Source organism: Sapajus apella, unplaced genomic scaffold (genome assembly GCF_009761245.1).
Source record: "Sapajus apella isolate SASKATOON/1434 unplaced genomic scaffold, GSC_monkey_1.0 scaffold18, whole genome shotgun sequence".
NCBI lineage: Eukaryota > Metazoa > Chordata > Mammalia > Primates > Cebidae > Sapajus > Sapajus apella.
The window spans coordinates 4599968-4623702 of NW_022436958.1; the positions used below are offsets into that span (position 1 = coordinate 4599968).

The following is a 23735-nucleotide window of genomic DNA, read 5'->3' on the forward strand; positions in this document are numbered from 1 at the left end:
TGCCTCAATCTCCCAAAATGCTGGGATTACAGGCATGAGCCATCACACCCAGCCAAGCATTTTCAAATTTGATTGTATTAGATCATTCGTGCATTTCTATAAATACCTGAGACTGGGTAATTTATAAAAAGGCTCAATTGGCTCATGTTTCTTCAGGCTTTATAAGAAGCATGGTGCTGGCATCATTTGTTAGGCCTCTAGGGAAGCCTCAAGAAGCTGATAATCATGACAGAGGGAGAATGAGGACCAGACACATCACATGGCAAAACAGGAGCAAGAAGCAGGTGCAGAGGTGCAGCACACCTTTAAATGACCACTATCATGATGACAGCACAAGCCATAAGGGATCTGCCGCCATGACCTACTACCTCTGAACAGGCCCCAATGCCAGCATTGGGGATTGTAATTCATCAAGAGATTTGGGTAGGAACAAATATCCAAACTATATCAGTGTTCTGGGTAGTTCCAGCAAAAAGTAAGAGTAAATGAGAGAATTGATAGAACAGTCCACCTCTGTCCTAGTTTCAACCTCAGCCAAATTCCTGTTAAGGAATTTAGAAAATCACTGGATAAATACAAGCCCTATTCTATGAATAAGAATGCTGCGCAACAGTCTGGTAAAGCAACATGCCTAAATTAGGAAGTAACTGGACCTGAAGTAAACCTACTCTTCCCTAGTCTATATATTCTTGTTGCATACTCCACCACTTTGTATTTGGAATAGATGAGGTTGTTGAAAATGACTGAAAACTCAAAAGAGGGCAATACTTAAAATATCCCTATTTTTGAAAGCATGGGGAACATATGACATTTGCAAAAACCCCCTAAACATATATGCAAATTAATGTAATATATTCAAGGGACAAAACTATAAGACATGATTGACACTGAAATTCTAAGACATTTTAGAAATGGCAGTTAATTTCAATTTATTTTACTGGTTTAGAAACATTTCTATAGTAACTGAATTGTATTTTGCTCCCTTCCATTAACTTTTATTGTATTGTAAACAGCAGCACATCAACACCGCTGGTATAAAATAGCCTGTGAAATCTACTGTTTGTAATGAGCTGTGAATGATAGAAATTGTTTTTTCAAAAGTACTAAAATGCAACATCTTACCAAGACACTTTAGAATATTATAAAATAGTGAAGGTGGGGAAAGGGGAAGTATTCTTATAATTTGTTTTCTTTTTTGTTGTTGTTGTTGGGCTATGGTCAATATCTAAATTTTCTAAAAATCCAAATGTAAGAGCTATTGAGTTTCAGAATATATGAACAGAAAATATTCTATTTGTCTTTTCCAGTGTTTTTATTTTTGTCTTCAGATCAAACTTCTTAAACATATTTCATGCCATTTCACCAATAACATGCTGAGATCTGAATTCCTTTTTCCAAAATTAATTAGACTAGCACTCCAAAGGTTATGATTTAGATTTTTAAATCCAAACACAAAACTGCCTCCTCATAACATAAACTGGATTCCCAGAGCAATAAACAAACAATAGAGTTATACTACAATACTTTAATATGAGGCTCTGTAGGTCTAGGAGTATAGAAACAGTTATCCTTTAAATGATGAGCTGTAATGAACATAATTGCAAGAAATTCTAAACAATTTTGCTCACAAAATATAAAAGAGTTCAGTGGTAAACTATAGTTCAGAATCATAACCAACCATTACTCTTCAGAGAAAATTAGCAGTTAGAGTATAATTTTTTCCAGTATGCTGGGTAAAATATGTACATAAACAACTGATTTAACACAAGGTTGAGTCATTTTTTAATACACAGAAGAGTATTCTGAAAAAAAAAATTATTGGAACAAATAAACATAAAAACCAAAGATCAAACATACATTTTTCTTAGTTCACTCTTGTTATTACTATTCACACAGTATTTTCAGCCTTTTCTTTTCCAAAATACTACCTACCTGCCTAAGATCTGAAGTTCAATGGCATAAGCAACCAAAACTGAAAAGAACCAAATCTGAATTTATTTACTTTGATATAAGCAGTCAAAAATAAATTTCAGTCAAAATAGAATTTTCGAATATTTAATTTTCTTTTCATCAAAACAAAATCTCTAAGCTAAGGTATATATGCAATGTTATTTCTAAAATTTTTCTCAGGAGATTTTTAAACTTATGTTTAATAGACAACCCATTCTGAGAGGGCTGTAATATTTGCAATGCAAAAGATTTTATTGATTTTCAAATCAATAAAAGAGATGTGTAATTTATAATATTTAAACATTTTCTTATATGCAAGGAAGGTAGTTACTTTAACATAGCAAATTCTAACATGCAAATAATTCCACTAAATCTTGGTGCTATGGCCTTAATGTTGGTGTCTCCCCAAAATTCATATCTTGGTACATAATATCTTACATAATAATATTAGTCCAGACTCGGTGGCTCATGCCTGTAATCCCAGCACTTAGAGAGGCCAAGGCAGGTGGATCATTTGAGGTCAGGAGTTCAAGCCCAGCCTGGCCAACATGGTGAAACCCCATCTCTACCAAAAAAAAAAAAAAAAATGAGCTGGGTGTGGTGGTGGGCACCTGTAATCCCAGCTACTTGAGAAGCTGAGGTAGAAAAATAGCTTGAACTCGGGAGGCAGAGGTTGTAGTGAGCTGAAATGGAGCCACTCCACTCCAGGCTGGGCGACAGAGGGAGACTCCATCTCAAATATATATATGTATATACATATATATATATATATATATATATATATATATGTATAAAGGTGTGGGCTTTTACCTATATAAATATAGGTATAAAGGTGGAGGCTTTATACCTAAATATATATAGGTATAAAGGTGGTGGCTTTGAGAAGTGATTGTCTGAGTGAAACTAGTGACTTTATATAAATGGCCCCAGGTAACTGCCCTCCTTTTCTGCCATGTGAGGATACCTCAAGAAGCTATCTGTGACGCTGACCCAGCCTTCACCAGATACCAACTATTCTAGTGCCTTAGTCTTGGACTTCCCTGCCTCCGGAACTACGAGTAATACGTTTCTGCTGTGTCTAAATGACCTAGCTTCAGGTATTTTGTTGTAGTAACCTGAACAGACTAAGAGAGAAATTGTACTGAGAAATGAGGTTGTCATCATAACAAATACTAAAGATGTGAAGTAGCTTGGGAAATGGGTAATGGGTAGAGGCTAGAAGAGTTTTGCGGTACATTATACCTCAAAAGAAGAGGAAAGTTATAGAGGAAGCCTTAATGTTCTTAGAGATTACCAACATGGTTGTGATCAGAACGTCGGGAGAAATACATACCATAAAGGCCATACTGATGAGGTCTCAAATGGGAATGAGGAACATTTTTTTTTTTTAACTATCCTTGTTAAAAAAAAAAATGACACAGAAATTGGTTGAATTGTATTTGCGTCCTAGTTTTTTGTGGAAAGCAGAGCTTAAAGCAATAAAATATGGTATCTGCCAGAAGAAATCACGAAGTAAAGTGTTAAAGGAGATGCTTGGCTTTGCTTTACTGCTTCTAGTAAAAAGCAAGAAGAGGGAAAGGGATTAAAGATGGGATTTATAATCAAAATGAAGCAGAAAAAGATTTGGGAAATTATCAGCCTAGCCATCTTGTAAAGAATGAACAAGCATTTGAGAGAGAATACCAAGGGTGTGGCCAAGGGATCTTTTGATAAAGAGATTAATATAGATGGGTGGAAGTCAGGTGCTATTTATTGAGATAATGAAAGAATGACCTCAAAAGCATTTTGGAGATCTTTAACCTACCCCATCCATCCCAGGTTTGAATGTCAGAGCCTTGGGAGGAGAACACTTTCAAGGCTCTTCTCCCCACCTTCCAGTGCAGTGCTCTTTAGCCAGCCCAGCTGTGGTGCAAGAATGCCAAGATGCAACTCAGGATGCCTCTTTGGAAGTCTTGGTGATGTTCACATACTGCAACTTCCAGGAGGGTGCAGAGTGCACATGCAGGGCCTGGTTGCCTTGATGAAAATTTTTAAAAATGCCACAGAGAGCCTTGGGGTTGAGGTAGAAAACTCCCACAGGGGTGGGGCCACAGTAGAGAGCTCCTATTATTAGGGCAAGGCATAATGGAGCCATTTGGGTTGGGCCACTGCAGTGTCCCTTACAGGGCAATGCCAAGCAGAGCTGTGGAGGTGGATTCACCCAGAAACCCCAGACTGCTAGAGCTACCAGCTTGCAACTTCAGCCTGGGAGATCCACAGGCGTGAGATTCCAACCCACAAGAGGTGGAAAATGGGTTACGCCCAGCAAAATTATGGAGGCAGGACACATTGAACTTTCAGGGCCCAAACCCACACCAGTGTTTCCAGAAGGCAGAATTTAGAGGATTTTATTCAAGAATATTAAGGCTTTCTCTACAGCTTTCCTCTTCTTCTTAGCTTTCACCAGATTTGCTCTTAAGTCTCCTTTGGTTTCAAAGCTAGAGCTTTGGGGACACAACCCCCACACCGGTGTGTCCAGAAGGCAGGATTTAGAGGTAAAAAAAAAAAAAAAAGATTATCCTGGAATCTTAATATTTAATATTTTCCTTGTTGATTTTGGTGTTTGGTCAGTTTCTATTACCTCTTTCTTCTTTCTTATTTCTCTCTTTTTGGAATGGAAGTGTTTATCCTATGCCTAGTGCACCACTGTATTTTGGAAGCAGAAAACATGTTTGGTTTTACAGGTTCACAGCAGGAGAACAATAAATCACATCTTAAGTTTCACTCATTTTTGATTTAGATAAGATATAGATAAGACTCTAGACTTTTGAATTGGTGCTAGAACAAATTAAGAATTTGGGGGCTATTAAAACAAAAAAAATGCATTTTGCACATGAGAAGGACATGAATTCTGGGGGCCCAGGGACACAATGCTATGATTTGAATGTTGGCATCACTCCAAAAGTCATATATTGGAACTTAATATCCAGCGTGATAGTACTAGGAGGTGGGGCTTTGGGAAATGATTAAGCCATAAGGACTCTATCCTGGTCAATTGGAATGGTGTCCTTATAAAAGAAACTCAAAGGAGCTCCCTAGCCCCTTCTTCCATGTGAGGATACAGCAACAAGGCACCATCTATAGAGCAGAGAGTGAGTCCTTACTAGACACTGAGTCTACTGACACCTTGATTGATCATGGACTTCCCAGCCTCCAGAGCTGTAAGGAATACATTTATGTTGCTATAAATTATCCAGCCAATAGTTATAGCATTCCAGACAAACTGACACTGTGCATATTTAAGCAATGTGATTGCTCTTTTTATTTTGAAAAAGATACAAAAAATATTTGGATTTACTGAGATACATACTTTCTTTTATAGTAATTATATTCTAGTGCTTTGTATTTTGTGTGTGTTTTCCTCATATATTATGAAATTTATCTGTCCAATATTTAAATCAATCTGAAAAGGTTTAGGTATGGACACAGCTTGATTTGTGTAAGTGTACACTTATGCTATAACTATTAATATTAGAGGCTCTAACAAGCAGGCTTCAATCTTCAATTTCTGTTCAAAAACAAAGGTGCTGCTACATGGAAAGTGGAAAGAAAGCAGGTGCTGATATTAGGTAGATCTGGGTTCAAATTTTGATTCTCCTGATTGTTAGCTCTGTGACTGGACAGATTAATCTCTTTGAACATGTTTGTTTGTTTGTTTGTTTTCTGGCAATTGGCTTTAATAGCGCTTATTACATATATAGGTTGGTAGAATAAATTACAAGAGCACATATTGGATCAAGCACAGTCCCTTGAAATCAGTAGGCTTCTAATAAAAAAATCGATTCATAAGAGGATGGCCCCAGTTCTTGGAATCCCATTAGCAGGCTAAGAAAACGTATGTTGAATGCCAAAATAAATAATATATGTAAAACATACAGTACAAGGTAATCCTCAAGAGTCTAGGTTTTCTCCTCCATCATTAATGTGATTAGTTCACAAGTGTTCAACTTTAAAATATGTTAATAATCTCTTTATGATAAGACTCTGGATGGAGATTGTTTTGGCAATTTGATATTTTCATCAAAGTTGAATGAGAAAGCAATTGATTATTACAGATTTCCAAACTCCCTCTGTTAGGCTTAAATTAAGGAAGACACACTTCAGATTAAAATGTGGAGAAGTGGCAAAGATTCTGAAAATTTTAATTGATCCATATAACTGAAGGCTTAAAATTTTAGTTCTGGACTTCCCTTTCATGTCACAGTTTTCAACACCCTTGTTTCTACAAATGAGGCAACTGGAGCCCAGGGAATTTAGCTACACTGTTCAGGGTGAATAAGCTAGTTAGCAGTATATCCCATCCCAACCAGACCCAGATCCTTGACGCTACAAGAATTCTTTTAAGATCTTAAAGGTTTGCGTTTTCCAGTTTGAGATCCTTTCATTTAAAGGTAAGTACTCCAGCCAAGATGTATTACTTCTTATCTAAAATGAAAGCCTAAAATTATCCTAGAAGGGTTACAGTTTGGGCATTTTAAGGAATCAATCCCAAATATATGGACCTGCAAGAACGATATTTTAATTTATATATTAGGATCAGTCTAACAATGTATTTAAAAACTGAATATTTCTACCTGGAGAACATCTTCAAATTGCCAATTTTCTCACTGGACCTATTCCATGTCTCAAAAGAGAATAAGAGGAAAGAGTGTCACTTACTTGCAATCCTTATTCTAGTTAAATTATCAGGTATTCTGAAATGTCTTTTAGGAAAAGACATAATATAGAATGTTTAATCACATTTAGAATAGCACTTTTGATGTTAAAATTAATGCATCTCTCACCAAAGTAGAGCATCATAACATAGAGATTCTGAATGTCTAAGTTAGGCTTAGTTTGGCACCATTAATTCTTTTAAAAAATGTACAAACATATGCAAAACTAATAAGTCACCAAATATTGGAATTCTTTTCCCCTAGCTAATTCAATAAAAATATAAATAATTTACTTAATATTTATAATGCCACTACTAGTATTTTTGCTATTTTTTAAGCTTACAGATATCTCCAATTTTATCTACTACATAACTGTTGAATCTAACACTGTGTCCCCATTCCCACAGCTATAATCACTTCAAACATTTTCTCCTAAAATATTTTAACAGTCTCTAAATTGGTTGCCCTTCCAGGGTCTTTCATTTTACATGCTGTTGTCAAATCTAATAACAGCATTCCATCAACTAAACACCATCAATAGCTCCCTGTGACCTAAGGATAAATTCCAAATTACTTAGCATGCAAGGCTTGTGACAATCTGGCCCCAATTTGCCCTTGTTCATCTAGTGTCATTATCTCCTTCTTATATGACTTCCAGTCATAGCCAAATTGAGTAAACCCCATGCTGTTTCAAGACTGTATTACATCTTTGCACATGCTGTTCCCTCTGTGTGAAGAATCCTTCTTATATTTTCCCTATATGGGGAGCTTTTACTAAATCTTTCAAACTGCTCAGAGAACTTCCCACTTTAGCAGTCTTCATTACTCCTGCCTGCATTTTTGGAATATTTTGCACATACTTCTTATGCCAATCTATGTTTTCACCTGAATATTTATTTTGCCCATTGAATTATTGTCTGAAGGCAGAGACTTATTCATCTTTACAACACCAGGGCCTAGCATAGTGCATGGCACAGAAAGGTCAGTAAATACTAAATGAATGAATGAATGAAGGGGCATAGTTAAAAGGAAGAAATCAGAGCAATTAATAAAAGAAACTAATGAAGATGTAACTTAAAATACACTGACTGACTTAGTAGCATGTCTTTTACTGTTTTATAATATTATTAACATTATATCATATATTATGTTATTATAGCAAAAAATAGACTGATATAGAAAGATAAAGGCTAGGGAGAGGTTCATGTGACTAAGAATGCATCTAAATTTTCCTAAGCTAGTAAATTTACTGATATATTTTGCGATTTTTTTGTTCAAGTTTTCAATGTGATGTGTGGATTTGGAAGGAGGGTGAATTGGGGTAGATCAGGGAGAGGGAGCAAAGGAAGAGAAATAGAAGCTCTCTAGCAAATTGTAGGGGACGTGTACCTTAGAGATGATAATCTGAACTTTTGTGTAAGTCACAGAATTTTTAGAAACCTCAGATATTCTTGGACTAGACAAATAATAATAAAATAATGCTTCATTTATAAAGTTACTCTGTGGTACAAACTGGAATATGTTTGCCGGGGAGGGGAAGGGGGAACAACTTTTTAAACCACAAGCCCAAGGGTTAACTTTTCTAAAATTTGGCTTATGGAAAAGGGCTGTTGTTCTGAAATGCCTCATACATTTTTTATATTCTCAAATTACTTTGTCATGACTGGCGGGTCTCATCTTTCTAGTTAGGTTTTAGTGTTAAGAAATAAAATAAATGATAAAAATAACATTGGTCTCATTTTTTAAAAAGTGGCTAGTGAAGAAATAACACAAAAGTTATTGATGTAAACGTCTCATTTTCCAGCAATAAATAAACAACTAGGAAAGCATAGCATTATTTGTCTTTATGGGGCAAATGTAAGCAGAATAATTCAATTCCTCTTTACAAACATGGCAAATTAATGGCTCTTTCTTTCACTGTTGGTAGAGTTGGCATAATTCAGGCTGGCTCCAATTAGTACCTCATTAGTGACTACCAGGTAATCATTGGCCTGCGCTCAGATATTGGCAGATGCCTGATAAGGCACTTAATGAATTTTTCATTAGTTTTTCTGAGAAACCCTTCAGGAGAAAATATTCTGAAGGCTGCAACTCTACTTTTCTTCCCATTTGAGTCTTGATGCATTTTCAAAATCAAGTTTAAAATGTTTAATAACATCATACAAGACTATCTTTCAGCCAAATATTTTACTATTTAATAAATTTAATACCATTTCTACCTATTTTACATGTCCCTCTATCCAAAGTCACCACCAGTACTATAACTGACATTTTAATGTGCACTTAATTTTGTATTAAGGTTATCAAACATTAGTCACTACATAAATGACATAATTTTTCAATAGTAAGTAGGAGATGAAGTCAATAGTTTCTAATAGATCGAATATTTTAAAAATAATTTTAATTATTCAAACTTCAAAGATACAAATGAAAGGCAAATATTTAATGCTGCAGTGTTTTCAAATAGTCACCTACCTAATCAAAATATATATAAATTTGTTTTACAATGACATTTTAGAGCAAAGTAATGCATGTGCAATCACCTAGCACTTAACATGGAGGCTAAAAGTGAACAGGTTTATGGTTACATAGGAAAAATATTAATTGTCACAATAAAACTTTCAGCTATGCAACCCAAGAATGAGGCAGGACATTTCATTATTGATTCTTTGAGGGAAATATAACTTCTTAATGGTAAGTGTGATTTTGATCTGTCAACATTCCTTTTACTGTAATTGAAATCCTAAAGTGTTCTTTAAATAATTTTTCACTTAAATTGCAACCTGCTGAGTTTTCTAATCTCCATAATTGGAATGTCAACACCTAAGCAAGTGACTCATCCAACTACACTCTTTGTACTGAAATGTTCTTACTCTTATGAAAGTGCCTCTAAAAACTTCCTATCAACTTTACTAGTTAGAAGGATGTAAAGGTGTATTTATTTAAACATCACTAGGTAAAATAGGTAAAACTATTAAGTGGTGTAACTTTGGTGCCTTTTACTTTCTTTCTTTATTCCTTTTAAACTCATTGCTTCATTCCGCACTGGAACACATTTGCAGAGTATTACTTGTTGATTAACAATAATCCATTCTTCCTTACCATTTCTGGTCCTTCCCTCCTCCAGGGTTTTTTTCTAAGCTTAATGCCAGAGAAGGAAGCAATCTGATAAGCTAAACCATATTGACATGTAGACTTTATTTGGGACCTCTCTTTGAAAACTTTAAGTGATGCTTGGAAATGAAAACCCCTGATAGCAAAGGTGACATTAGGTTAGTGAAAATCATTAAATGTTTATTTCTTATTCAGAAAAACATCTAATTCTTAGAAAGCTACCTGTTACCTACAACACTTTGATGGTTAATTTGAGTCATTTGCACCTTCTGCTCTATCCATGTCATGTTTATCTATACTTGACACCTCCTCTGTTATAACCTTGTCTGTTACTATTTTGTATGTTAACTTTTGTTGCTGCTGTGATTAGGTAGTAATAGCTTTAATCATTTATAGCTTAACTGGTAACTTACAGAACTATACTTTTACTCAATGTTTTAAGAAAATTGAAATTCTAGCAGATTGCAGTAATAGCCTCATATTTATAAGCAAATAATCTTCAGGTCAATTCAATTGGGATACATGTGACTATTAATGTATAAAACTACTGCCCACTTGCTAGAAAATCTATTTAGAAAAATACAATTAAACATTTATAGTGTAAAAATATTTTGTGCATAACATATAATTTTTTAATAAACACATCTATTTCTAATTTACCAATATTTTCATAAAGAAGTATAATAATGTGTCCTTAAATTAAATGTGTTTGATGAGAGAAAGCATATAAAATATATATTTTTAAATGAATATTTTATGACCTCGTAAAATACTGAAATATTTATGCTACTAGACCAACCTTTGTGTCTATGAGAGCCATCCATGTTGCTAAATTCAATATGATTTTCATCGGCCCAGTAGAGTCTATGGTTAACATAATCTATTGTTAGTGCCATAGGTCTAGAAATCTTGGTTTCTATGACAACACTCTGATTGGTTCCATCCATTCCAACACGGCCAATATGAGGATACTCACAGCAGTCAATCCAATACAAATACCTAGGAAAAAAATCAATAATCATTTTGTTTACAGATTCTCTGGAAGTAAAACATCACATAATATATTACTTTTTTACTCAACTGTTCCCACATTAATTCTTGCCATTTCCCTGAGTTGCAGCTTTTAAGAAGCATTCTTGATGCAAAATTTCTCATGATGTTTTATTAAACAAACAACTAGTATGATTTGAAATATTCATGTAACTTTAAACATATGCTTATTTTAGTACACAAACTCATGTATATAACAATAATATAATATAATAATGTCATTAAGTGTTAACCAATTATAAACATTCAAAACTAATATATGGACACTTTCAAAAGGTACCTATCAATGTTGAAGGAATACAATTATCACTATATATTTTTTTCTCTTGGTGTATTGTCTATGAAAAATTCAAAAGAAATTATAGAAGTACACATTTTATTTCCTTGAATACGCATTGCTAAATTTGGTAACTACTAGTTATGACTGTGTAAGTTTAAACTAATTAAAATAAAATTAAATGAACTGGATTACTCCTCTGTCACACAAGTCACATTTCAAGTCCTCAATAGCTATGTGTATGTCTAGTGGCCATCATCTCTAAGAGCATAAATAGAGAATACTTTCATTATCACAGAAAGTTCTACTGAACAGCAGTGAATTACATTACATTATTAGAAGTTCTAGATAGGACATCTAAGGTAGTGGGAAAAAAACAGTAACTGAAGTAAGTAATGTTGACACTATATAATTAGGTTGAGTTCAATATAAATATTACACCCTATAAAATACAAATAATGTATAAACAGCAGATTACTTAGCTGTTTTTCTCTGTTTAATTGTGCCATTTATTTGTTTTTCTCTCAAAGTAAGAAAAATTACTTTATGTTTTAGATGTTTCCTTGTCTGTATAAAGATTTGAGTTAGAGAATCTTTAATGTTATTTTCACATTCTAACTCTGAAATTGAAATCTATTAACACAAGTAGATTTTTCTATATTTCATTCTTTCTTTTTGCCTGGTATAATACTTAGGAATTAGTTCTTCAGATTTAGATGATTTGCATTAAAATAATTTAGTTTGAAAAATTTTATATGGTTTAAAACTGGTATATTCAATTTAAATCTAAAACATTCTTTAAAGAATTTTTTTTCATAAATTCTGACAGACATAATTATGTTCAGATATTTTAACCACATACTACAAAGGAAAGCATTTTCAGGAAAATCCACTTAATAAATACAAAGCCAGCCTAAATAATCATTGTAAAGAACACTCACATTTTTTGTGTTTTGACAATCATTTTCTTGGTATGCATAAAAATATGGCTTATAAAAATAATACAAAATTCTTTGACAGTCAGACTATCATTGAAGTTCTAAATGAAGCACGGAGTTTAAAAAAGAAGAAATATATTTCTGATAAAACCTAAACAAAAGGTGGAATGTTATGAACAGGCTTTCAAAGAGCTCTGAATGTCAAAATGTAAAATACACTTGGGTCTGGAAGTACCAAGTCAAGTTCACATAGGGCAATACTGGAATTCGTACCCAGTGTTTTTTATATACATATTAGCTATAAACATACTTTTGAAAATCTCAAATTATCAAGTAATAATAGATCCTAAGACCCTCAAAAAGTGATGTTATGCTTTTTAAACCCTTGAATTATTTTCGGTATATTTTTCTTTTGAAAAGTGAACACATGTCTTCGAAATACATCTTCTAGGAAACCATACAATTCATTCATTTATAATAAATTTATGGAGAAGTACCTTGTGGTCTATACTAGGGATAACAACAGAGGAGATTCAAAGGAAGAAACTAAGTCAGAAAGAATTAAAAATAAAAAGATAGTTTACCTTGTCGAAATAAATCAGAACAGTTCTCTTTGCCTTCCTGGCCTTAAATCTCAGGAACACTAATATATTAATTTTATGTTTCTCTGAAACGTAATGTATTTATTCCAGCTTCCCTCATATGTTAGAAATGTTTAAATTTATTTGTGCATCTATATACCATGTTATATTTTTAAGAACTGCATATAAGAAAATAATAATTTAAAAGTAATATTTTAATGACTTCTATAATATAAAAAATAACAGATCTAAATTGGTGTAATTAGAGAGCATCTTCACAGTTCTAGTTACCTGCTCTACATGTAATTGTACCTGCAATTTCAATATCCTAAAGGTGAAAAAAAGGTTTTCTCCATTAAATTTGATCAATAAATGTGACGTCTATCAATAAAAGCATTGCAAAGTATTGGATGTGAATATTAATGTTTCTTAAATTATTAAGTAAACTACAAATTTCAAGCGGTCTAACTTCCATATAATTGCAATTTTAAATTTTCCTTTGTATTTTGAAATTTTTCATCTGGTAAACTTACCATTATCATAAACCAAGACCTCAGGAAGAAAAAAAGCATATTATTTCATGAAGTCCAGCATTTGTTACATCATTCTCAATAAGTCTGGTAAGAGCTCCAGAATTGAAATTCTGTCCCTCAAATGAAAGCCCTCTCTTACTGGGTCCAAATATACTTCTCTAAATTATTCCCCACTATTGAATTGTGTGAAATTTAGCTCTAATCAGAGTTTTTCATTACAGTCTCACATTTTCACTTTTGAAATTATTTTACTATGGGAGTGTGAAAAAGTGAATAATAATTTTACCTCGTTGGAGGAAGGCATGAAAAACTGTTGTGCTTACAAATACTTCTATGGAAAAAAACAACTTATTTTCATAACCACCTTACACATTTCTTGAGAAAAATGAAGTTTTATTTCTTTCCGATTTTAGGATAAAGTATAACTTAATTGAGGATTTTATTTCTGTTATTGAAGATATTGAAGATCATATAGTTTAAAGTTCTCACTGATAAACAAAGTGATAACTGAGAATATAAAAGGTTATGTCCTTTGTTTATTATGATGGGGAAACTTAGAACAAGGGCTCAGGTGTCCAAATTTGTAGACCTGCTTCTCTTCTAACCAAGCACTATATAGTATTTAAGCAAAGAAACCCTAAAAACAGATTACATGGGCTCAGATTCCAGGTCTTCTCATTACTAGTTATGTGAACCTAGGAGCTTTAATTAGCCTCCCTGAGCCTGGATTGCCTTCTGTCGAAAAGAAGCAAGTACAGTTTCTTCTGACAGGGTCACTGTGAGTATTAAATGAAAGAATATGTGAAACAAACTTAGAACATTGATAAGTATGTAGCAAGTGTTCAGCAATATTAGCTATTATTATTTTATCTGACTTAAATATGAAATATGCATATTAATATATTTTTAGTTTGGTAAAATTCTCCTACTAGACTATCTATTGCATCTGGATTGTATGTATATTTGGACATGATTTGCATTGATTTTATGTAAGTTATTATGTGATTTGTCTATTTAAGTACTCATCAACCAGAAGAATATTATGAAAATACTCTACTGCACTGAAGGAAAGTGTTATTCAACTGTACTCAAGTAAGCATGAACCTTCATAAATACAGGGTTTATTTTGTCTCTCAGTAAAAGGTAGCTAACTTCTGATCACTAAATATCATTTCCTTTCCATACTTATGCCCCATTGCTATACTTTTCTTTTTCAAATTTGCCAATAAGACTGTGCTAAACATAAAGGTAGGTTTAATTTCCAAAATGAAACCTTTAAAAATTACCTATGTAAAAATTTATTATAAATAATTAAAGCTGAAAATGATAACTGCAGTGAAAATGTCAAGAGTTCTAAATTGCACCCAGATAATATGCAATGTTTACCCTAATCACATATGTAAAATTTCAGCCCCAAATAGTACCTATTCTGTAAGATATAATGAAGTATAAACAGAAAGCAATGTCTGCTTGTAACCATATCAACAGGCCTCTGTGATTCGAAGACTGTCTTTTATAGTTGAATATTATACATTGTATTTCTATAAAGTTGATTAAATAGAAGTCTTTCTCAGCTTTCACTACTTTTTCCTGAATTCAAGTATTAAATTTGAAGAAATTTCTTCCTTCCACCTGCAATTATTTCTGACTTTGGATTACAAAATTAATCATTTATATTATTTCCCTGTGTGTTTTGCCTGAATATGAGAATACTGAAATGAGCTGTTTGGATAGATTTAAAAAACTGGCTAAAAAAACTTTTTATTATGTGAATGTATAGTTTAATGAAATATTTCTATGTTCCTCCACAGAAATCAGAAACTGAATTTTCATTTTGGTCTGCCTTTCATTCCATCACAACAAAAGTTCCCTTATGACTCTTCTCTTTGAAACATGCACGTTATTAACATACCAATGTATTGGTTTGTGCATAGGTGCAGGCACAAGGTCTCTGTAGCTATAACCTCATTCTCTGTGTACATCTAGTTACTCATTTATTATTTTTCTTCAACAGTGAATTTAACAGTCTCTGTGTTAGGCACAAAAATTATTAAGACGTGACCTTGGTACTAAAGGAAGTTACTTTCTAGATGGAGAGAAAGAGATTTCAACTAAAAACAGGAATGTAATGTTAAATGTTCGATATGTGGTGACCACTTAGGCACAATTTGAAAATGTTTTAGAGAGGAATTAATATTTCTGCTGGTCTTGGAAAAATTGGTAGTTATTCCAACTATAGAAAAAGCTGAAGGGCATTCTAAAATATCAGGATACAGAAGAGTAAAATGTGTCTTTCTAAATTTATTTGCATTATCATTATCCATATTGGCAATAATGGATACAAATACTGAGTATCTTTCATACATTTTATTAATATGTATTTCAATTCAAAATAGGACCTACTATTTCCTTGTGGATTTCCTAACAGCCTTTTTTTGTTTTTTCTTTTGTAAGACAGAGTCTCACTCTGTTGCCCAGGCTGGAGTAAAGTGGCGTGCTCTTGGCTCACTGCAACCTCCACTTCCCCAGTTCAAGGAATTCTCCTGCCTTCGTCTCCTGAGTAGCTGAGATTACAAGCCGGTGCCACCTTGCCCCACTAACGTTTTTATTTTTAGTAGAGATAGGGTTACACCTTGAGGCTGTCCCTGAACTCCCAACCTCAGGTGATTCGCCCTTCTTGGCCTCCCAAAGTGCTGGGATTACAGGTGTGGACCACTGTGCCTGGCCTCTAATGGGCTATTGTCAGGCTATTAGTAAAGGAAAATAAATGAAAATATGCCTTTTAAAATAGGCATCCTTGTAACAACTTGGGCAGCTTTTTTCACTTCTAAAAAACTTTTATCATATACTAATTTTATTTCATTTTGAGACACAGTCTTACTCATCACCTAGGCTGGAGTGTAGTGGCACAACCTGGGCTCACTGCAACCTCCACCTCCTGGATTCAAGCGATTCTTATGCCCCAGCCTCCCAGGTTGCTAGGATTACAGGCCTGCATCACCACAGCTGGCTAATTTTCGTATTATTACTAGAGATAGGGTTTCACTACGTTGGCCAGGCTGGTCTCCAACTCCTGACCTCATGTGATCTGCCTGCATTGGCCTCCCTAAGTGCTGGGATTACAGGTGTGAGCCACTGCAGACCTCACCTTATTTTTAATCTTTTAAAAAGGATAATTGTTAAAATGAAAGAAACTATAGGATTTGGGTTTTTTTCCCTTTATCTCTTTTTCAGATTTTTCAGATGGCTTTTGCAAAACATGTTTATGATCCATGATTATTTTGTTACTGAAAACTCTGACATGATGTAATAGGAAAAATTTGGGACCAAAGCCTGAAAACTGAATTAAATTCCCAATGTAATATTTTATCACCTAAACTATTCTGAGAAAGTCACTTAGACAGTTCGAAGTTAAATGTGCCTATCTAAAATATAAGGAAAATAATACAAATAATTCTATGTTTCTTAGAGACTCTGGATAAACAGTACATGCATCCGAAGTGACAAACTGAGAAAGTTTCCTAACTTATCAAATGCTATAGAAATTGTAGGCATATTCATTATCATTATCATTATTATTTGGGAACTCCCAATCCCAATAGATCTACAAGTTAATCTTTCCCTTTCCTGTATTTTCTCTTTTCCCGTGTTCCCATATTCTGGGGACCACTCTTCTGTTTACCTGTTTGCCCAAGACAGAAGCCCTTGTAATGTTTTGCTATTTGTTTTCATTGTGTGTTCTGTCCTGACTTATTCCTAGATGTCCTTCACTCTATAAAGTAAACTGATACATATGCTTAATCTGTTCTAACTGCATATGTTTCTTGTATTTTTTGGATGTACCGCCTCTTTTGTGTGTCTGTTCTTTCCCTAGAGAGACTGTTCTTTTCATTGAAAATATCTCTTGCCCTGTAGAGAACCACATCAGTCAGCTACTTCTTACTCTTCCATTCTTGTTCAGGAAGCTTTCTTTGATCCCAGTTGAGATAGAAACATTTCCCATTTTCTCTGCCTTAAAAGTGATTGTATGTTATTGTGATTATTTAATAGCTACCTGCATGCTAGACTGAAAAACACTTGAAGACAAGGGGCCATGCCTTTTATTTTTATTCTCACTCCTACCAATAATGCCAGATGTACACTAAATGCTCAAGAAATATGAGTTGAATAAATAAATGAATAGATGTAATGTTTTCTGTTAATAGGCATATCATACATTCATTTTAATGTCTACCATAGTGGTCTTTGTTATGATTAACTAAAGTGACACCTGAATTATACAAAAAGATAAAATGTGCAGCAGAGTTTTAACATATTTACATTCTCTATTCTGTTTTAAAATGCTTATACATGTCCTACATAAGGATAATAATTTTTATCAATATTGAATGTAAATTATTTCAATTACCTTAAATTTATAATAAATTAGACTACTCTTTCCCACACTATACAAAATAACAAGAAGCTTAAGATAAAATTTAAGAAAAATTAAGATTTCAATTGAATTTAAATATGACAGCTAGGAAGATTTTCTGTCTACTTGTAGCTTCTTTACATTCCTACTAAATGCCATATCTAAATGATATTGTAATAATTTACATACTGTTATTAAAATACAGAAAGGGCCCCCAAGACACCCTCTAAAAGTATAGTTGCTTTAATACATGGGACAGCCTAATGATCTTCATTCTCCCTTATACAAATCCTTGCCTTTTCCTCGCTAAATATCAGGACAGAAATCATACTTCTCAATAAAACATGAGTCAGTAGTTTTGATATATTCAAAGCATATGCAAGTTATAATGGTAATCTGATATAGAAAGTTTCACTTGCATTCCTATTAAATAATCTTAAATTTAAGCTTTCATTTTCTGAAGCAAGATTGCATAATGTTTTATACAGGTATGGCATTTTCACCCTAAAGCTCATCTCATCAATGCTAAAATCCAGGTTGCCTGATTTTCTCACTCTGGGGAACTAGGAAAACAGCACAAATGGTGCCATTAAATTTTATCCATTAAAATAGTTATTTTTAATTGTTTCATAAAGAGATCCAACTTTTACCTTTTTCTTTGGTTATAATATGACATATCCTTATGATAATCCAAATATTATCCAAAAATGAAATCAAGGGAGTCTTTAATAGTATCTATAATAATTTTGCACTTTGCTATTTTAATTGACACTTTTAATGGATGGGTTTATGTTGATGATAACTTAAGGCTGCTTTCAGTTTATGGGGTAATAACTGTAACCTTGGAGAAATAAAACCTAAAGCTATTAATAGATTCAGCTGCATTCACTAGAATAGGACACAGTTTTTGCTTCACAAATAGAAAAGTCCACAGATTGCTATAATCAAACAGGTAATGTTTCTTTCATTAGAAAGTGAAGCATCTTGAATAATACAAAATGAGAAGCTAAGCCAGCCATATTGATTTTGAAGAAAAACAAAAACAATTGTGAGGACACTCAAATATATATATATTGTTATTTACATGTAATACATAATATATTTTTTGAGACACAGTAACACTCTGTTGCCCAGACTGGAATGCAGTGGCACGATCTTGACTCACTGCAACCTCTTCATCTGGGCTCAAGTGATAATCATGCCTCAGTCTCCCATGTGGCTGGGATTATAGGCACATGCCACCATGCCTGGCTAGTCTTTGTATTTTTAGTAGAGATGGGTTTTCACTGTGCTGGCCAGGCTGATCTTGAGCTCCTGGCCTCAAGTGATCCACCCACCTCGGCTGCCCAAAGTTCTGGGATTACAGGTATGAACCACCACACCCAGCCACCAAAAATAAGTATTTTCTGATATATGTCAAAAAATTGAAATATTCACATAATTAAGAATTAATAGAGACAATGGCCAAATTTAGTACATCTGGCCATTATTTCTTAAAACATACATACAAAGCAATTTTCTAGTGATTCTGTTTCAATTAAAATAAAATTTACACTCTTTGAACCGTCTGTTGCTATGGTAAATAAAATATTCAAAAAGGTAACAAAACGATTACATAATTATATAGTCAAAAGTTAAAATGAGCACATTACCTAGGAAACAAAAATACATGCACAGTACAAAGCTTCTCCCATTAGGTACTATTTCTACCTAATGTATAAAATTAAACTATAAAACATACTATGACATGATTACTTTGCCAGTTATAAACATGAGGGACAAAAACACAGAGATACATTTGCCAGAAGCAAAATCTAATTATTGCATGATAAAAGCTATAGTTTGGTGAAATATATTTTACGAATGAAACTAATTTGAATTGCAGAAAATTTGGAGTAGCAACGTTATCCTAATACTTGCTACTGAGAATGTGTCCTATTTCAAAACATCAAACTTTCTTTTTTTTTTTTTTTTTTTTTTTTTTTTGGGGTGTTGTTTCACTCATGTTACCCAGGCTGGAGTGCAATGGCGCGATCTCGGCTCACCGCAACCTCCGCCTCCTGGGTTCAGGCAATTCTCCTGTCTCAGCCTCCTGAGTAGCTCGGATTACAGGCATGCACCACCATGCCCAGGTAATTTTTTGTATTTTTAGTAGAGACGGGGTTTCACCATGTTGACCAGGATGGTCTCGATCTCTTGACCTCGTGATCCACCCGCCTCGGCCTCCCAAAGTGCTGGGATTACAGGCTTGAGCCACCGCACCCGGCCTAAAACATCAACCTTTCTTTAAATTTTTTATTTTACCAAGTATGTTGAATAGGTTGAACTCCAAAGATCACTAAATTATAGTGCAAAAAGTTAAAAAGGTATGTATTCTCTACTGACCAAAACAAAATAATTGAACGTGAATTATAATGGTCATAATCTATAAAATTTTAGCAAACACACACCAGACAGTTTTGGCAACTCAAGATGTGTTCATCCCTCATCTGAAATCTCCAGCCTGCTGTCCTAGATTCTTACTATGACTTTTCCCCATTCTCACAATGAAATGCAAATGAAACAGATCCACCACAAACTCTTCCCAATATTCCCATTCAGCTTTTCACCTTGAAGGCATTTGATAATGTGCCTTGTTATTTATTAAGCATGGATACTGCTTACATCCCCTGGTATAAAGTGGTGCAGGGATTACATTGTTCATATTTGTGACTACCACAACCACTGCAAAACATCATCTAAAGATTTGTTCTTAGTCTGTTTTTCCTTCAAGATTTAAAGGCATTAATCAGTGAAGTCTGTATCTTTAACTCATTTCTACCATGAATTTATTGATTAGTTAGAAAATAGTTGTGTTTAAAACTTTTAAAAAATCGTCTGTAAAATTCAATCATCTTAATTTTCTTTCTTTCATTGTGATAATCGTATTACTTTTTGTCAGTGAGAATTTCTACACATTTACAAGTTAGTTTGGATTTCCATGTTAAAGACTTATAGAACTAGATTTATCACTATGAATGTAATTCACAGTCTTTAAGATTTTTAATAGTTGTTACAAACCCGGCTCGAGGATCTAAAGACAAGTCCCTGGGAAACTTCAGCCTTTTGCTAACGAGTATAGTAGGGTACAAGCCATTGAGTTTGGATACTTCAATGATCCTTTTTTCTGTATCAGACCAATAGAGGTTTTTTCCAATCCAATCGACAGCAAGTGCATTGGGGACCGCTGTGTTATGAACTACCTACAAAATAAGAATTTAAAAAGTTATCAGTGTAAATCCCTAGAATAAGAAGTGAGCAATTGCTTCTTGATTTTTACGGAGATATAGAATTCCATTTAAACGTGAGGAATGGAACTAAGATAAGAAGAGAATAATTGACTGCAATACAATTACTTACTTCTTTGTGAGAAATTACCTAATGTGTAATTAGGTCCATAGAAATTACATATAGGTTTAAATTTTAAAAGATTTTTAAAAAGTGGTTGGACAGCTGCACATTTGTTGATCACAGTTTCATTAGAGTTATCTATTCATCCTCTTAAAAATTGGAAAAAATTCTCACACACAAACACACACACACACACACAAATTTAGAGATACTATTTTTCCTTAACCAGTTTGGGAGAGTTAGCAGTAGAATTCATCACTCTTCCAACTGCTCTTGCCATAGTTAGACGACTACAAGGAGAGAAGAAAACGCCAAGAGAATATGCACTATTTTGAACCTAGCCAAAGGGAAGTAACAATATACACATTCAGCTGCTATCAATTTTAATCCATTAATATACCAAATATAATATGAAATATAGTCCTTGCATGTACCAATATAATGTGTATAAGATGATCAATGATTTTTTATCTGGCATTTCTGAATTCCAGTACTTTTAGAAATATGTGAAAAAACAATTGAAACTTGAAACTATATAGAAGTCAATAGTTATATAAAGACAATAAAATGCCAATAAAATCTTCAATTTATCTTTCTTCCCTAATGTCATCAATAATAAAAATGCAAATAAAAGTGACAATACGTACATTTGCAAAAATAAATGATATCAATTGCCTATACTGAAATGCAAGACATCTATTTTTCTTTTACACACCACATTTCATATTTGGAAAATTGGCATGTTATTTAAATGAAAATCAGTGAATCAATAAATTTAAGGGAATAAAGAAGTATTTTATCTTTATATAACCTTATGTAAAGACATGATTTAATATAGTAATGGGATAGCAATGGCAAGGCAGTAGATGATATGCTTTCAAAAATAGTAAAGTATCTTGGAAAATGTAAAGGTAATTAAAAATTTAAATGCATTGTAATAAAATATATGATCAAATTTGAGTAATGTATCTTTCATCATTTTTAAATCAATTGTAAAATAAATTAAAAAAAAAAACTCATCTGTTTATTTGTTCTATCTAACCATGGGATTGGCTAGAATCAATCTGCCTATCATTATTACATACTGATTTTTTATTGTATAAACAATTATTAAATAAATTACTTTAAATCAGTTGAACTCAGTTTACTATTTGTTTCATCATTGCACATGTGCACTTTAAGATCTCATTAATATTTTCAAAATGGATTCCTTTCTCCAAAAATGAATTGTGTATGATATTATAGATGGCTACAAAAAGTTATTGATGCATTTCATTCACTTGAATTTAAAACTTCTTTATAATAGGTTTTAGTGCATATATACAGTATTAATAATTTGATTTTAAAACTCAAAATAACATAAAATGGTACCAAGTTGCTTTTATCTAGAACATGACATGGGTTGTACACATGAGAGAACTGTGACAGAATTGTGCTACTTTACAATCAGAACATTCATGATTTTACACAAATGCATTCAATTATTTACATCTCTAATTGATTCATTTTAACGGTATCATAATTTCAATCCACTCTAATGTTTAATGTTCTCAATTACAAATTTTTAGGCTCAACTTCATCTTTTATTTAAACCAACACAATTGAATTGCAGGCACTAATCATTCAAGCTGATAGCACCCATCTCATTTCCTAGGGTTGTGAATAAGGTTCCATATTTTATTTACTCAATTTGATGTTTATGTTATTGTAAGTAATAGTGTTATAATAAAACATAAGAATAAAATGTCTTTTCTTTCATATTTAAAGTATTAATCACACTGTACAAATGTGAAATTGAAACCAACCTAATGCATTTTATGAGTAATATCATTGTCATAAAATAACATTTTCTATACAATTCAATAATCCCATCATTATAATATCTAGTTACCTTAATGTCACTTCCATTTAAACACATTCTATTTATGCGACTGCCATTGGGTCGGCTAGAATCAATCCAATAGATGAATTCTTCTCTGTAATCAAAGTCTATAGCAATAACATTGTTTAATCCCTAAAAATAAAAAAGACTATATTGTAAATAATAGTTAATACAAATAGGTATAAAATATTTTAGGAGTTTACAAGAATCATTGACTTCCTTTGAGCCTAAATAGTTCCATTTATTGTAATAAATAGTGTTTGCTACCAATTATCACTAAAAGAATCGTATGTTTACATTTTCCCCACATCATACATTTAAAAGATACAATATTAATTTGAAAATATTTATCACCTACGTCACAGAATTTCAAAATAATTATAGTGGTTTAAATAGTAATATGAAAATAAATATAACATCTTTTAAGGAGATGAAGTTTAAAATTTCCACTTTAGGTTAATATAAAACATAAAATTTATGTCATTATAATGTGCTCCATTGAGGAGCATGAAAAGAGCATACATCTACATTGAAAAGCTAGAAACTGGATAATCAACATGTTTTTATTCCACATAGTGGAAATGTAAGGAAATGCCTCCCCTTAGACTCACGTTTACGCATTTTTTAGCAGGTAGCAAAACAGAACACCAATTGATGGGTTTCTGTAAGCTACAGTTTTTTGGTTTGGCAGTTCTGACATTTGCTCTGATTTGAGGACTGTACATTCAGGATCGAGAAATCTTCTTAGCTGCAGAATTATTCAAATTAGTTTAATTCTCACTTATTGTTAAAGATTGTATATTTGCTATCACAAGGCCTAACTAATTTATTAATATATACATTCTATTGATCAGAAAATAATGCTATAGACATTTGACAAAGCCTCAAGGGATTTCTGCCGTGTTTTTATAT

The 23735-nt window shown here is 33.0% G+C and overlaps 1 protein-coding gene across 2 annotated transcripts in view; it reads right to left on the bottom strand.

The window, feature by feature from the left end:
* LRP1B (LDL receptor related protein 1B) overlaps positions 1-23735 on the bottom strand; it is a 1894725-nt gene that overhangs the window by 229077 nt on the left and 1641913 nt on the right. For both annotated transcript variants that reach the window (XM_032286208.1, XM_032286207.1), the window contains exons 58-60: positions 22833-22955; positions 20612-20793; positions 10558-10757 (exon numbers count right to left, since the gene is read on the bottom strand). In XM_032286208.1, coding sequence (XP_032142099.1) covers positions 10558-10757; positions 20612-20793; positions 22833-22955 — 505 coding nt within the window. The remainder of the gene's footprint in view (positions 1-10557; positions 10758-20611; positions 20794-22832; positions 22956-23735) is intronic.